The 15,963-nt window shown below is 40.8% G+C and overlaps 1 protein-coding gene across 3 annotated transcripts in view; it reads left to right on the forward strand.

The window, feature by feature from the left end:
- The window catches only part of MYPN (myopalladin), a 52,393-nt gene that overhangs the window by 31,162 nt on the left and 5,268 nt on the right, over window positions 1-15,963 (forward strand). For all 3 annotated transcript variants that reach the window (XM_068196848.1, XM_068196849.1, XM_068196850.1), the window contains 6 exons: window positions 1,339-1,483; window positions 11,547-11,768; window positions 12,219-12,368; window positions 13,214-13,293; window positions 13,786-13,912; window positions 15,418-15,625. In XM_068196848.1, coding sequence (XP_068052949.1) covers window positions 1,339-1,483; window positions 11,547-11,768; window positions 12,219-12,368; window positions 13,214-13,293; window positions 13,786-13,912; window positions 15,418-15,625 — 932 coding nt within the window. The remainder of the gene's footprint in view (window positions 1-1,338; window positions 1,484-11,546; window positions 11,769-12,218; window positions 12,369-13,213; window positions 13,294-13,785; window positions 13,913-15,417; window positions 15,626-15,963) is intronic.

The raw sequence follows: 15,963 nt of genomic DNA on the forward strand, positions 1-15,963 counted from the left end.
ACATAATTGCCACCACCCCATGGCATGTGCCTGGAGCTCTTCCCAGCCCTGGCATCCTGATCAGGCACACAGCATAAAGCTATAAGGTCACAGTGAAGGTTTTCACTTGAGCCAGCTCAAGCCTTTGGTCTGCTTCCACAATGCTGCAAGAGCAAGCAAAAATCAGCTGCAGCTGTCACCAGTGCCCTTCCACCCCTTCAGAGCTGTGGCACAAGTGCTCAGGGGCTTTTCTCTTTGCATTAATGACACTTAACCTCTGCCAAGTGGTCTCCTTTTCTTCACTGCTGCACAGGCATGGCCACACAAGTCAGCACAAGATGCCTGCCAGGCAGATGACTAGTTAAATATGTTTTCTTCATTTCAGCTTTCCTGGGACCCAGCCCAGAGCTGAATTCCCACACAGCAAGTTCTCCTTTTGCTGAGATTCAAATCTTGACCTCTGCATGGAGAATCTTAGCAGGGCACAAAAGGTCAGGAGGGAACCTGAACAGCATCTGTGATAATCTGTAAATACCTATTGAAGCTTCAGCTTCCCTTTTTGGCATTATCAACAACAGTAATTCTGGCTACAAAAGGAGTGAGAGCTCAGTGTCTGCACAACACAGGGATGACACCTTGCAAAGCAATCACCAGTTATGCCTTTACCTAGAGCCTGTTATCAAGATCCCAACACCTGTTCTAGTAAACTGCCAGAATATTGCACACTTCCTAGAAGCGTCCTGCTGCTGTGCTCCGGCACTACACTCTCACTGTCTCCTGAAAGTCTTATTTCAGAATTTAACTATTTTCAAACCTTACTAAAATTAAACACACCACATCTATAAAAGAAAAACAAACTGTTGATGTTGGGTCTCATAAAAGGGTGAGAGAAATTAAAGAAGTAAAAGTTCATGGAAAGAGTAAATGATCAATGAAGATGAGAGATAAAGATCAATGAGAAATTGTATTAACTTTTAAAATATTGTCTGACAGCTGTCAAATGTACACATTGTTCACCTAAGGTAACAACTACACTCATTTCTTTAGCATTTACTGTGACATCGTTATTGCAGGATAAATATAAATAGAACTTAGATGTTTATTGTAGCATTACAACCCTTACTTTGTTTAAGATGTGTGTTTTAACTTCTACTGCATAAGAATGGGAGGCCTCATTAAGATAGTACCAAAAAAAAAAAATCATATCCTGTAATGTGCTTTGGCTCCTATGTAAGTAAATAATAGGTTCCACCATAACGTATCACAGCATACAGGTGACCAAATATATACATACATATATATATGTATATATATGCATACTGTTTGCTGCATGTTAATATCAGAATTTTCTTTTAATAGCCCAACCCAGGGATTAAAGAAAAACTTGAAGCCTCTGCCATTAGCAACAGAAGATTCCATTCGGGAAAACAAAGTCGCACTTGTAAAGGACCTGGAAAGAAAACTGCATTTCAGAGAGGATGCTAATCAACAAAGTGGTCAGCAGGTAAGAAAAATCAAGTGTTAGTAAAGTAAATTTCACTCATGAGCAAGACATATATGATGATGTGGGAAAAAAGGTGTTTGTGTGGGTGAGCTGCTACGCTACTTTGCAGGGGGAGCTTTCGTGTGAGTACTGCTTTGGAATAGCAAAGTGGAACTTTAAACAGAAGGTATGAGGGATGCAGCTGTGGAAAATTCACTCTGTGACTGAGCAGCATTTTTCATTTCTGATCATCTCAAAGGCTGGTATGAATGGAAAACTTCTTTATTTTCATGGAAGCTTCTGGACATTGGCTTTTACTTTTTTGCTTTGCAAGTTGCTCAATTCATTGCACACACACATTCATACACTCAGTTTTAAAACAGAGTAATTAAAACAAATAGTTTAGGATAAAGTTTTTGTTTTTCTTTCAGTTGAACTAAAATGGGCTTTCAATTTTTTATCATTAAACCTGTATTTCCAAATTTCCAAACTTATATGAATTGACAGGGACTTATTTGAGAACTTTATTAAAAGAATTTAGCAAAATAAAAAAAAACCTGTTACAAAGTTCAAGGGACAAAACATCAGTTCACTCTTAATTGGACTCAAACACTGTCTATGAAACTAAAGAAGAAATAAAAAATGAAACAGTATTTAGAGGTTGAAATGACTAAATCAGGTTCAAGCACCCTGAGCAAACAGCAGGACATGCTAAGGACATGCTGAGTTAGACAGCTGCTCTGCCTGCAGGTGATTCTTCTTCTCTCACCTTGGCCATGGAGCTCTCCATAGCTGCCCCAGCAGCTCAGGCCTAACACAGCAAATCAGGGTTTGTCCCCATCTGTTGTCAGCCAAAGAACTTTTCCCAACATCCATCAGCCCTTCTGACAGAGAAGGTGCAGAGAGAAGCAAAACTCCACCGAGGCTCTGGAGGCCTCTGTGGACAACTGCAGTGTAATCCCTGGGCGGGTTTAATTTTGCTGCTGACCTTTCTTGCTGGCAGACCACGCTGCCCAAGCACTTTGAGTAAAACAATTGGCAAGCAGAAGGTTTTGCAGATGAACCACAAGTGTTACAATTTGTACTCACTACGCTAGTAAGACAAATTATTGAGAGAGCTACTGTGAAATACCAGTCAGTCCTTGGAGTTAACTGCAGGATGACCTCTTTAGAAACAATGATCACTACTAGTGTCAAAGTTATCTGCTGACAGCAAAAGATATTTATACGCTTATTTGCTATTCTGTATGAGACCAAACCTAAATCTTGATTCTCAAATTGCTCAAACGCTGGAAAAGTTCAAAGGTGGCACTTCTCTAATTGTTACAGTAATTAGAATGCCAATGGCAATGAACTAAAATCAATAAAGGTTTCCTCATTTTCCTCTCGATTCCCAACTTTAATCCCTTCTGATCTTACTCTTCTCATCTGAGAAATGCCTACTCCAGCAAATTCAAGGCTGTCTTCTCCTCAATGAAGGCAGTGATTATTTCAACAGATGCCAGGATGAAGAGTATTTTCCAGAATTCCTACTGCTTTACACTATACAGAACAATCAACATCATGAGAATAATATGCTGGAGTGCTGCATTCACACCCATATATTTTGTCCTGTTTTTTCCTCTCAGTTAACGCAGAATTAAAAAAGGAGACATTTTCATTCCACACACAGAATATCTGTATTAAATCAATTATTGTAATGGTAGGGCAGGGCTTATGCTGTCATAAATACAAATGCAGAGATCACTGCATAATGGAGTATAGCACCCAGTAAGAATCTCAAATGTTGGTTTCCTTGTATTGTCTACATAATACTTTAAAGATTCCTTCTCAGAAAATGTGTCCTCTGGTGTATTTTTATTTAGAGCATTGTACTGGGACCCCACATTTCAATAGCAGAGCTCATTCTTATTTACAATACCTGCAGAGCATGCAGGGATCATCCAGAACAAATGCTGCAGATGACAAGCCTGTGCCTTAAAGTCCTGGTATTGTCCTGTATTGCTACATAAAGGGCAGTAATGAACAGGAGGGATTTGCATTCTGGTGCTCTATTTATTGTCTAAAATTGACTTCCATATGAAAAATGTTTAGCTCACAAGATGAGATTTTCCTAAGTGTCAGCATTATGCACTCAGCATGCTATCTGATAATCCAGATGTACTCCTTCTGTTTCATCCAGTACATCATTCATCACCAACAATACAGAAATCCAGGATCAGAACAGAGCTGGGAATTTTGCTGATGCTGCATGAGACAGAACAGATTAGTCTCTGGGCTTCTACAGCCATGATGACCAGGAGGTGCTGACAGAAATACAAATATGACTTTGCCAAGATTCTAACTGCAACTTTGACCAAGTACATGCAATAACAAGCTGTTATTTTTACCAGAAAAAAACAGTCATGTCCCTCATTTCTGCAGATGGTGGCAAGTTCTAGTGCCAGGTGAAATTTTGTCAAAACTAGGAGCGCTGAAAAAAATGTGATTTAGTTACACCCAAACATCTTCAGTCAGATTTGCTCAGTTCTTTTAAATAAAAGGGGCAATAATGGCTTCATGCAATCACAGGAAGACGTTAGGACAAATCCTAGGATAGAGGAGATCTGACTCAGTGTCTTCCTTGGCTCAAAGACAATTGAATTCCTAACTCTGAACTCCCACAAGGACAGGCTTCTTGCTGAGGGGTAGGTGTTGTGTTGGTGCTGTCCCAGGTTGCTCAAGTAATTCAACATTCTTTAACAGCAGGAGAAAAATCTGGAAATTCCACCTTTCAGAACAGCTTCCGTAACAGGGGACCTGAGCTAGAAAAGCTAGAAAGTTAGCTAGGTGGCAGAAAACCACCTCCTCCAGCTCCAAGAATAAAACTTAAGACTTCAGGCACCAAGAACAGGTCCTCAATTAGCAGGACATTTCAAACAGCATTTCAGCTCCATGATTAGGGCCCTCTGAGGAAGCTGTTAGAATTTTTTTTCTTCCAGATTGTGATGGAGAAAAGGAACAGAGACAGACTGAGACAGAGAAATTAAAAGATCACTCTATTGCCCAGAAAGGAGGACAAAAATCTCCTGCATTCTTGTCCTTGCTGTAGTGGATGTTTCAGTATTTCTGCAAAGTGAAAGAGGACAAGAAGGACAAAGAAGATCCCCATCCACTCCTCTCCATCCCCAGAACGTTTTATTGGCACAAAGCTGGGAGTTTCTCTTGGAGACTGAGATTGAAATGCTGTGAGACCAAGCATCCAAGTCTCATAAGCTCAGAGAGTGTCAGGTAACTGCAGCACTTGATGAAAGGAGAGCACAGTCAGCATTATCTCCGCTTCCCAAAGTCTGCCACTCCAGTCCATTGGGCCTTTCATCTGCCCTACAAGTGAAGTAGCTCAGTAATCTTTAGTTAGAATGAGTCAAATAGAAACAAAAAGATGTGTGGGGAGAAAAGGAGAGAAGGAGACTTTGGGGAGATTTTGTCAAATGGAAAAATATAAATGTGTAACGGAAAGTAATTCTTTTCCCCTGGTATTTGAAAGCATTCACAGGCTTCACCAATATAAATAAAGCTATAAATATTTCCTCTGTTAACAGAGGAAATTCAGCTTTACAGGCAGAACTTAGAAATTAGTGATATTATCTCCTCAATATTTTGTTATGCAAATAATATAAAATAGAAAAATTATGTAATTAAACCTCAAAATCCTGTACAGTAATAAAACTAAATTAATTACCCATTAAATAATAAAGGAAAGCAGAGTTAAATACCAGGGCCTGGTTTATACATTTTGGTTTAAGAACCACAAACTGTGCTCACAGATCTGTGTAATTTACTATGAAGAATATCATGTGGCAATGCTGATTGGTTTTGTCTTAGGTAAGACTCAGATAGCAGCCTTATTTTTAGGACAAAGAAAAAACCTATAGCTGTTTAGAAAATGATGCACAGACCTCACATGAATATTCTTCACCTGTGCTAGAGAATACTTGATAAGAAATTTCAGAGCAGAAGAGATGCAGGGTTTGTCCAAAAGCTTTTTGATCACTAAAAGCCAAAGCCATATGCAGGTCCCAACTGATCACACAAGCCCTGGCACCAGGAACACCCCAACACTGATCACACAGAACCAGCTCCTTGCAGTTCCCATTCCCTCAGTCTCAGAAAGGCCCACAAATCACCCAGAACTCTGCTCCCAGGGCACAAAAATTACACTTCATTCAATCACTCCAAAAATCTGCCTCAAAATCAAGCTTCACATTATCTCTCACAGGTCAGCAAATGTAGGCAATTTTAGACTAAGGATGGGAATTTGACCACAAAGACTCCCCATGGAAGCTTGTCTCTCTGTACTAGAAATGAAAAGAGATTTGAGAATCTGACCAAGACAAATTTCTATTGATATATACAAACTCCCTGTAATTGTGGCAATGAACATGGAACAACCACTTGTGGCTGTCTTCTCAAGACCTAGATCTAATCGATACCAAAGTACAGACAGGTTTCCATGGCAGGGAGGGAAGCTAGGCTACTCGTGCTTGCACACACCCACTCCAGCTGCAGTTGTGTGGGAACTGGAGATGGCAGCTCCATGTGCTTCCTCCTCCGTTTCCTTCTTGCTTAATCACTCTGCACTGTATTTTGAATATTGTCTAGCTAGACAAGGACTTGTTAGGCTCTTCATGGGTTTGTGTCCAGGTAAGCAAGAGATTCATGCCCCATATAATTCATCTGCAGGAAATACATCACCCCAGCGGTGCCTCTTCATAGGACATGCAAGTGGAGTAAAGCCTGTGCATTGCATCTGCTGCTTTTGATTCCCACTGCTGAGAGGGGAACAGGGAGAGGAGAGAGAGCCCAAACTAATCAGGAGATGTCGGTCAGAGTAGCCTGGATTCGACTGTGAAGTTAAGGAGTGTTACAGCTTGGAAACAGATGCTGAGATGCAATATGTGCCACTTTCTTAGATAAACTGTTACATGGATTTAGAATAATTCTGCCAAAAAGGCAATCTAGTAAAAGTTACAAAACTGGGATTAAATTGGGAAATTTGTCTAGCGTTGGCATTAAGTTGGCAACAGAATTGTTTTTACACCGTATATGATAATCAACATTTGAGTAGAGCTCCCCTAGCCTTTCTGTTTGTGGCAATTTCCATGAGTTACTATCCTAACATCAAATTATTTTGACTCTCTACGAGCTTCTACTAACTGTTAGAATGCATATTCACTAAGATCTGAATCCTGCTAAAGATAAATTTGAACGACAACAGATGCAAGATTTTAGAACTCATATTCATATATAAAGGTACTTAGAATCTAATGGGAATTACTACACTCTATGCAATTCCTCTTTTTTGCCAAAAATGCTTACAGGTAGCAGAAAGGCCCTGGAGTTAAATTACTTGACAAGATCCAGGAGACCACGATGCAGCTCTGCTCTGTCACAGATTTTTGTGTTACCTTAACAGGTCCCTCAGCTTCTTTAGCTCTCAATTTCCCACAGGTAAAATGCAGGTAACAGTCCTGCCCTGAAGGTTGCTGTGCTCTCAGATTGTCAAAAATTATGGTGATGGGGCCAAACAGATCCATCACAGAGACAAAATGGTGTGAACCTGTACCTTGAGCAAGACTGACATGGAGAGAAGATTTTGTTTGTCGTGCGGGACAAAGTACAGCCACCCACCAGCAGCCTACAACAATATTGCCACGGCAGAGCAAAGGCAAGCAGAAGGAAAGCTGCATTTTACTTCTCTATCTGCCACAGAGTTCCACCAGAACAGTACAAAACCCCTTCAGACACATATTCAGCACATTTCCTGGGTTTGCTTTCACCAGTTTTAAGTCTTTTACCCTTCAAACTATACTGTGACTATATTAATACAAGCACCACTGCTACTCCCCTCTTGCACACCGTGCACACTAAACAATGTGCATTAGATGCAGGAGAAATAGCCAAGTTTCCAAAGCTGCAATCTACTCAGCCTATATAAATATATACAATTATAGATGCATTATAAACATTATACTTTGTATAGAGCATTACACCACTGAAGAGGAGCTTGAATTTTTAGCTGGTGGATACAATAATTTAAAATATCTGGCTACTGTATTGAACAAGTGTGTGAATTACTGCCTGTAAAAGTTTCATGTTCTAGGAAGGCTGCCAAAAAAGGAGCTGCAATGCTACACTTTTGACTCCAAAGCAGGGCCTGAACCTTTGTACTCTTTCCCTCAGTCTCCTCAGTATGCTGAACTGCAGCCTAGTTTTAACATTGTACCCCATGCCTACATGGGCTTGTTCTTTGTGTGACACTTGATGAAATACTTGTCTGAACCACAACAACAACTCTTTGCCCTACACCACTTTTGTAATCACATTCAGAAATAGAATTATGGCTTCTGTGATAAAAACAGCTCTTTAGAAAGCCATATTAACAACTCCTTTCTGTTCTGGCTAATCCTTAAAGAAAACCTACCAAACAAGCAAAACCCTCCAAGATTATACTCTGCATACAGAGGTGTATTCTCACTTATTTCAGAGATTTCTGTTCTTTATGAGAGGTTTGGTGTAACACCTTCAGCCTCTGAATGTCGGTGTTCAAATTTTCTCAGCAAAGTTAACTTGGTCCTGTTGGTTTGGCTGTAAATTTATACAAGCATATATATACACAGAACAGGTTGAGAAAAGCAGACTGAAGTATGAGGGCAACACACAGGAAACAGGGGCTGTGAGAACCTTGACTTCAATGTTTTCTAATTTAAAATGTATTTTTGAATATAACTCCTTGAAATGAGCAGTCAGACTCCTGCAGTCAGCCTGCACAGTTCCCTGCCAGAGACTTGCATTTGTACAAGGACACTCAGGGCTTCCGTGGGCAGGGAAGCAGCTGACAACCCAGACAATGACAACTCAGAGCTGATGGTGCAGCAAAATGCTTTTGTTTTCACAAAGTGCTACTTTTATACCTCTTTCTATATATCCAGGGTCAAATGCAAAGAAACGTGGGAGAAAAGTTGTCCATGATTAACTTCAAAGGATGCCATGAAATGCATTCCTTCCTCTATGGTATTTTCTTCTGCAAGCAGGCATTTGAAAAGGAGGATGTGCCCATTTTTCTTAATGAAGTAGTCTGTAAGAAGTTAATATCCTCAGCACACCAGCCAGGAAAAACATGATACACTGCATTCACAGAAAACCTTTTAGGATCTAAAGCAGACGCAAGGTTAATTTGGTTAGGTACAACTTGAAAATGATTGCTCTGAGTTTTATTTACGTTAGTTGGTTAGATCACTTAAGACAGATCTACACTTTTTGAGTAGAGGGAAAAAAAGATGTAATTGTCTCTATCAGCATAATTTGATTTCATCTGTAGGCCATCATGGCTACAGCAACCCTACGCTATTAATTTCTTATACCATGACTTCTTTTGGACAGCAATGATTCTAGAAAAAAAGTCCACATGAAAAACTGATGACTAAACTCAGCTGTCTATAAACAATACCGGACTGTGCCATCAGCTTGCAATAATTCAAAATTTAACTCTTTTTGCACCATTTTGTTCTGCAGCCAACACCTTCCACATTAACGTGATGCCTTGAAAGTGTAATGGCAATGCCCTTCAGCCCCATTACTTCCCTCTGCTGCAGCAGCTACTCCCTGATTCTTACATGATTCTGCCTTTCTAAAAAGACACAGGCCTGTTCTCAGTATCGAGGGTAAAAGACTGATTGCTAAACTTTCCCTTGGAACCCTAGAATCAGTTCTTGCCACCTACATGGGGAAATGACCCGTTTGGTTGATGAGAAATCAGAGAAACTCCAGTTTTACACTGGCTTTAACGAGATGAGAATTTGATCTATAAAGCAATTTGCTGAGACCTGCTGCATGAGAGCAGAAAAGCTGAGGAGATGAAACTCTATCAGGCTGTTTGGTGCTCCCCAGCCGCCGGGCAGCCCCTGAGGAGGTGCTGGTACCAGGCTGTGCCTGGCTCCCAGCCTCTGGCACGGCTCACACGGGGCCAGCTCAGAGCTGAGCTCTGCTTGGCACAGCTGGGAGTGCAGGACAGAGTCAGAGAGCAGAGAGGCCCTGTCACAGTGGGGCAAGGTGTTAAAGGTAAGCGAGTACTGTGTTTAATATTTACATGTTCCATGGGGTCAGTGGTTGTCCCCCCAGGGACAACACACACACATCACAGCTCCGTGTGACAAACAGCCTCGAGTTTAATCCTCCAGCTCCTTTATAGGAGCTCCAATTCCACATGTGGCTGCTTGAGGTCTTAACCCCATCCAGCTCCCTGGCCAGTGATGCATCTGCATTTAGAACTGGCTGAGAGTCCCTGTGCAGACTGAATCCAGCCTATCCTTGCTACCCCAGGGACTCCAATGCCACAAGGAAGGGATCCTGGGGGGGGACTGAGCATCCTCAGCTCCCTGCCAACGCTCCTGGAACCCTGCAGCTCTCTGCACTGCTCTGAAGCTGCATGGAATGAGCAGCCCTGCAGCATCAGAGAACAAGGGACCAGTGCAAGGAGGAGCAGCTTCATTCACCAGATTCCTTTCTTACCTACTCCAAACTGGCTGCCTTTTCCTACCATAGCTAATCTTCAAGCAACCTCCCCAACACAGACATTTTAGATGAAAGCACACAACATCTACCGCTACAGTTCCAAAATCAGGTATTACCAGGGTGTTTATTCAACCATAGCAATTTCCAACTTTTTCTAGCTTGTGGCTGCCACATTTTCACCCCCAAGTCTTACAAACTCCCGTCTCCTCAAAACTCCGCTGTAATGTCTAAACTTTAGACCACTTCTGTCTCTTTGGTCTCCTGAAGAAAGCAGAAGAGTTTGTCAGCTAAAATTTTTTGCTGCCTCCATCTTTTCTCCCTGCTATCTGGAAACTGATGGTCAAGAGCATAATCAGCAGTAAGATGGAATGGCTAAATGATCAGGGATGTAATTGCCAGTGTTTTGGGATAACTGCTGGTTCTTTAATTAACTTCCTATAAGATTTCAGACAAGATGCATTTTCTGAAGCTTGTTTTTTCAGCAAATTGAATATATCTAGGGACTGGCTACACCTTAATTTACTACTTGTTGTTTTCTAAAGTTCCATTTTCAATAGAAGCAGGAAAACTCTGGGCTTAAAACCTGCACAAATCCAGGTCTGAGCAACCTGATTTGTCTTCTGCAGGTAATACAAGATTTGCCCCAAAAAAGACAGTTTGTAATGACTTGAGCAAGGAGCTCTTGCAGGTGTGTGTGTGCTACCTGAGAAGTCCATCCAGGTGCAGCTGCAGTGCTCCACCATGCCCAGGACAAACATTGGTTTGGAGGCACAAACTGAAGCTGGCTCTTGCTCTGAGGCTTCACAAGTCACAGCAAGGGAAATTTGGTCAAATGCCTCCTGGTCTAGACAGGAGATTTCCTCATGCAAAACAGCTACATGATGAGATATTTCTAATTGAATTCAGGGGATCGGGAGAAAGTTCATAATCACATCAAACTATCTGGAAATGTTCATTTATGTAGGAATATGCTGGGTTTATTTCATAATCTGTTTAATCTTGTAAGAATTTTAATGTAATATATTTTGCATTCTCAGTTACACCAGCTAGAAATATGTCCAAGTTTAATCTGATGCTAATTACTCTGAAAATATTTCCTTTTCTTCCTAATTTTCTCTTTTAGTTGGTATAGTTTTCCTTATTTAATTATGAACTAAAATATACAGCATTCATTTCTATAATCAGCAGGTGACTAATATTTTAACAAAAATCCTCAAAAATTTGGTATATTTAAATTTTTTATTTTGATCAACAGTGTGCAAGAGTATAATTTTTTATGACAGAGACTTAGAGGAATGACATGTTTGATTTCTTTTGCTGCTGTGTAAAATCTCAGTGTCATTACACTGTGCAGACTCACGATGCAGTATCTGTGCCCGCAAACCAAATTCAGACAGTTTCAGGATGTCCTAGGTTTACTTAGGCTTTTTTCTTGTCACTCGTAGAATTAGTCTGAAAGTGCCAATGGCTGCAAACAGCCCAGGCCACTGTTTTGCTGTTTTGCTCCGAGCTGAGCCTCTCTCCCCCGCAGGAATACCGCATTTCCAGCTTTGAGCAGAGGCTGATGAACGAAATCGAATTCCGCCTGGAGCGGACGCCGGTGGATGAATCGGACGACGAAGTCCAACACGAGGAAATCCCCACAGGCAAATACATAGCTCCCATCTTTGATAAGAGACTCAAGCATTTTCGGGTAATGGAAGGATTCCCTATTACATTCACCTGCAAAATAGTCGGAATACCTGTTCCCAAGGTACGTCATTCGCACTGTAACTGCTGAAGGAACAAAACCCAACTCCCCACTAGTTTCTGTTCATCCCTCCTAGGCACATGGCTCTGTGGAGAGAGCTCCCAAATGAACCATTTCCCCCACCTTTCTAAAATAACAGTATCTGCTCCTGAGCATGCATCAGGCCTTGAGGTCTAACCACCCGACTCCCGGAGACACAGAACAGCACAAACCCCAGACCTTCCCAGAGAGATGAGAGCTGATCTAACCAGCAACGTGCCTAGAGCCAAGGAACGAGAACCTGACAGGCCCAGCTGTGATATGCAGCTTCCTGAGCTCAACCTGGAATCATGCTGCTTCACATTATAACTGATCTGCAAAGTTTTTAATATTCTAAAATTTAGTTAGCTGCCGCTCAACTTATGTTATTTTCCTAGTTACTGTTAAGTCATGGGGCACGTCTGATCACTACAGGTCTACTGGTTCAAGGATGGCAAGCAGATTTCAAAGAAAAACACACATTTCAAAATGAACAGAGAAGAAGATGGAACATGTTCTTTACATATCGAAGCTGCTACTAATGATGATGATGGCAACTATACGATTATGGCTGCAAACCCACAAGTAAGGTGTTTTATTTTCTTTTACAAAAATGCTTGTTTCATCTTTTTCTAATATACGTTAATAGGAACACAAATTAGGCCACATGCTTTGACATCAAGTGGTGACTATATCACAAATCAGGTGCTGTAGAGCATAGGAGAGGAAACCATGTAAAGGTGACTGATGAAACTACTCCCCTGTTACGCAGACAGTCAAAAGCACTAAGGACAATTTTTCATAGTAGCAATTCCTGCCCTAACTCCTTTCCACTCTCTGTTGCTGATAGGTGCCTTTTGAGATGTGCTGACAAGACAGACATGAAGTTTCAGGCAGAAAGAAGAGAGCAGGAACAAACAAATAGCTACATTAAATTTGGAACTGTTACCAAACACAATTATATTCTTTATCCAGGATGCAAAGATGTGGATCTGCAAATAGCCTCACTCCCTTACACCATTCTCCTTGACCCCATGTGCTAGCTTAGCTGTTTATTTAGAAGTATATTCATCAGGCAACTTTTTCCAGTTTTAATGTTTCTCTTTAAAAAAAAATTATTTTCAGGTTCTATACGTCTGCATTTTAAAGTAGGCCAGCACAAAGGTAGTAGCAGACAATACCTGTGGCATGAATAAATAAGCAGGGACAGGCACCACTGCTAAATGCATTGCCACAGCCTGGAAGAGTTTGAGAAACCCCTGCCTCAACTGCAGGCTAAAAGTATTTGCTATGGGGAAGTGGTATTCTCACTATAGTTCAGCTACTTTATAAAAATAAATCCTAATACACTGTAAGGGTTCAATATTTATACTTTAAAGTGAAATAAGCCATTAACCAACTATTAATTCTGTTTCCATTGTGAATTGCAGGGAAGGATCAGTTGTTCAGGACACCTGATGGTTCAGAGTGTCCCTTTTCGGGGACGAATATCCACAACTCAGCCTCACAGGTGAAAGAAAAAAGTCCTGCAGACCTTCTTTATGCTTTTTACTGAAGGCATCCAAAATAACCACTGCATTCATTGAACTTCAGTTCTCAATCATAACATGGAAATAACAGCAGCAGTTCCCTCCCAACAGGTCACTTCTATGTTTTTGAAGGTCATCCTCAAATACAGGGAAGTTTAAGTACGATTTCATTTACTTGTTGTAGTGGAGCTAAAGGCAAGGGATGGATTAGCAAAATGAAATTCAGCTAAACAAAGCAAAAAGAAGCAAAGGCTGGCTTGGGAATCTAAGGATACTACATGATATAGTTAACTTGATAATCTTTCTAAAGGGAAAATATGCAAGAATTAAATTACAATCAGTCCATTTCTTTCTGCCCTTTTATGCAACTCAAGCTATCTCTTCATCCTTTTCCTCAATTTCTTCCTTTTTTTTTAAGCATTAGTAAAAAACAATTGACTTCCAAACACACACATGTGATTTTTGTGTTGCAGAACACGACCCCGGGTGCCAGAAGGAGACAAAGAGGCAGTTCAAGAGCGCTTTTTCAGGCCATACTTCCTACAGGCTCCAGGTGACATGGTGGCACATGAAGGGCGACTCTGTAGGTTGGACTGTAAGGTATTAACTGGTTCCTCTGTTCAGTCTCACTTTCCCTACCTCTGTACATGTAGTGCTGTGTGTTTTCATGTTCCTTATTGCATGCATGAACATTTTCCATTCAAGTTTCAATATTTCATTTTAAAAGTTATTTCTTAATGCCATTGTATCTGAGCTGATTCCAGGGATTTCTTTTGAACAAATATTCCATGGGATGAAGAACACAGAAAACACAACCCAGAAACAGAAGGCTCACTTACAAGGTTGTTCAAATTATTAGATATGTTCACTGTGTCCTTAACCAGTATGAACTCCAGAAGTTCTTCTCCATTATCAGATTCTTGAACATAATCCAGAATAGCACAAAACCGTGAGAAAGAGAGGATGCAGCACATTGCTTTGTGTTCAAACAAATGTTCCCATTGTATTGGACTGAATTACTGAAGATTAATACTCCCTGAAAAGAGGGAACTGAGCCCAGTTCATTTTATGCTTCCCCAGCATGCATAGAGGCAGAAACATCCCCATTTGCTGACTGAAATGCTGGCATGAAAGAGTTGTCAGAGGTTAGAGCACAGGGAGTGAACATCCTGTTACTGAACACCTTTGGGAGCATCATCTGCTCCAACCTATTCTGGAACCCCTCTAAGTCCCTGCAGTGCAGCAAAGGTGGCAGTGCTGACACTGACCTCTACCCTGAAGAGGGTAGAAGCTCTGAGGCACAAGTTAATGCCCTGCAGATGAGCAAGACTCATTACTACTTAATTTATGATGTAAAGTTTACAAGGAGCATGCCAAAGAATTTGGTTATTCCTAGCTCTGCTATCCTGGCAGAGCTTGTGAAGCCTTAAAGCATGTCTGGCATTGCACAGACCTGGGAGACAGCAGTCCTCACGCAGACAAGTTCCACTTCCCTCTTTGTCTGCTTGGTAAAATGTTGTTTGGAAAGCAGTAATTTAGACATGAGTAAATACTGCTCCCTATTGAAAAGGTTTTTAATACTACAATACAGTCTTATCTTTCAAAAAATACTTAATTTGTAGTGTTCTAAAGCATGCAAGTTTAACAGCTATGAAGTGTTACATCATTCTTCATCAAATTTTACCAAATACAAAGTAATTTGTATGGAACTTTCTTCGTCTCTGTTAAACTCTGTAGTATTTTACATCAAGGAATTTGATTTCTATTCAGCACCAAAAAAAGGAAAACTAGCAGATTATTAAGAGTCTTTTATGAATCTCATATTTAATTTCATATTTCAAACTAAGTTTCTTCCTTTCTGACTAAGAAAAATATAGATAGTTGATGTATGTTTAAATCTTTTCTACTTGTTTGTTTTCTGAGTTTCTCCCTTTTGGAAGCAGTCAGCAGAGAAACAAAAACTGAGAAATAATTTTTTAAAAAAATCTTTCTGGTCTAGATTTTGACATGATTCCGCTAGCATTTGTAAAAAGGCCTAGCTCTGAATTCCCCAACCTCTCTCTGCCAGCTGGACACTTGTCTGGAGCTGTTTCCCTGTCTCTTAGGTGAGCGGGTTACCAACTCCAGACCTGACGTGGCTCCTGAACGGCAAACCTGTGCTCCCGGACGGCAGACACAAGATGCTGGTCAGGGAGACCGGAGTGCACTCTCTGCTCATCGACCCTCTCTCCCAAAGTGATGCTGGGACTTACACCTGCCTTGCCACTAACAAAACAGGACAAAATTCATTTAGTCTGGAGCTCACTGTTGTAGGTAAGAAGCACTGAAAAACTAATCTCAGTGATTAAGTTATCTGTATGCATTTCTTCAAACTTACTTTACATTGTTTCCCTACAGACAATTATAGATAAATGATGTCCTGAGAGTAGGAAAATCCAACAGCTGTCGATACAGATATGTAATTTTTATATATATATTTCCCTCCTCAGCTGATAGAGGGAAATGTACCTGGTTCTCAGATGAGTGCACTCCTGTTACTAAGAGAGTGCCATAAGAACTCTGCCTCATTGTCACCCATCCTCTCTTGTCTGGGCAAAATGACATTCATAACTTTCTCCCCAGAAAATGCTTAGGGTTTGAATTCATAATAT

This window comes from Anomalospiza imberbis, chromosome 8 (genome assembly GCF_031753505.1).
Source record: "Anomalospiza imberbis isolate Cuckoo-Finch-1a 21T00152 chromosome 8, ASM3175350v1, whole genome shotgun sequence".
NCBI classification, from domain to species: Eukaryota; Metazoa; Chordata; class Aves; order Passeriformes; family Viduidae; genus Anomalospiza; species Anomalospiza imberbis.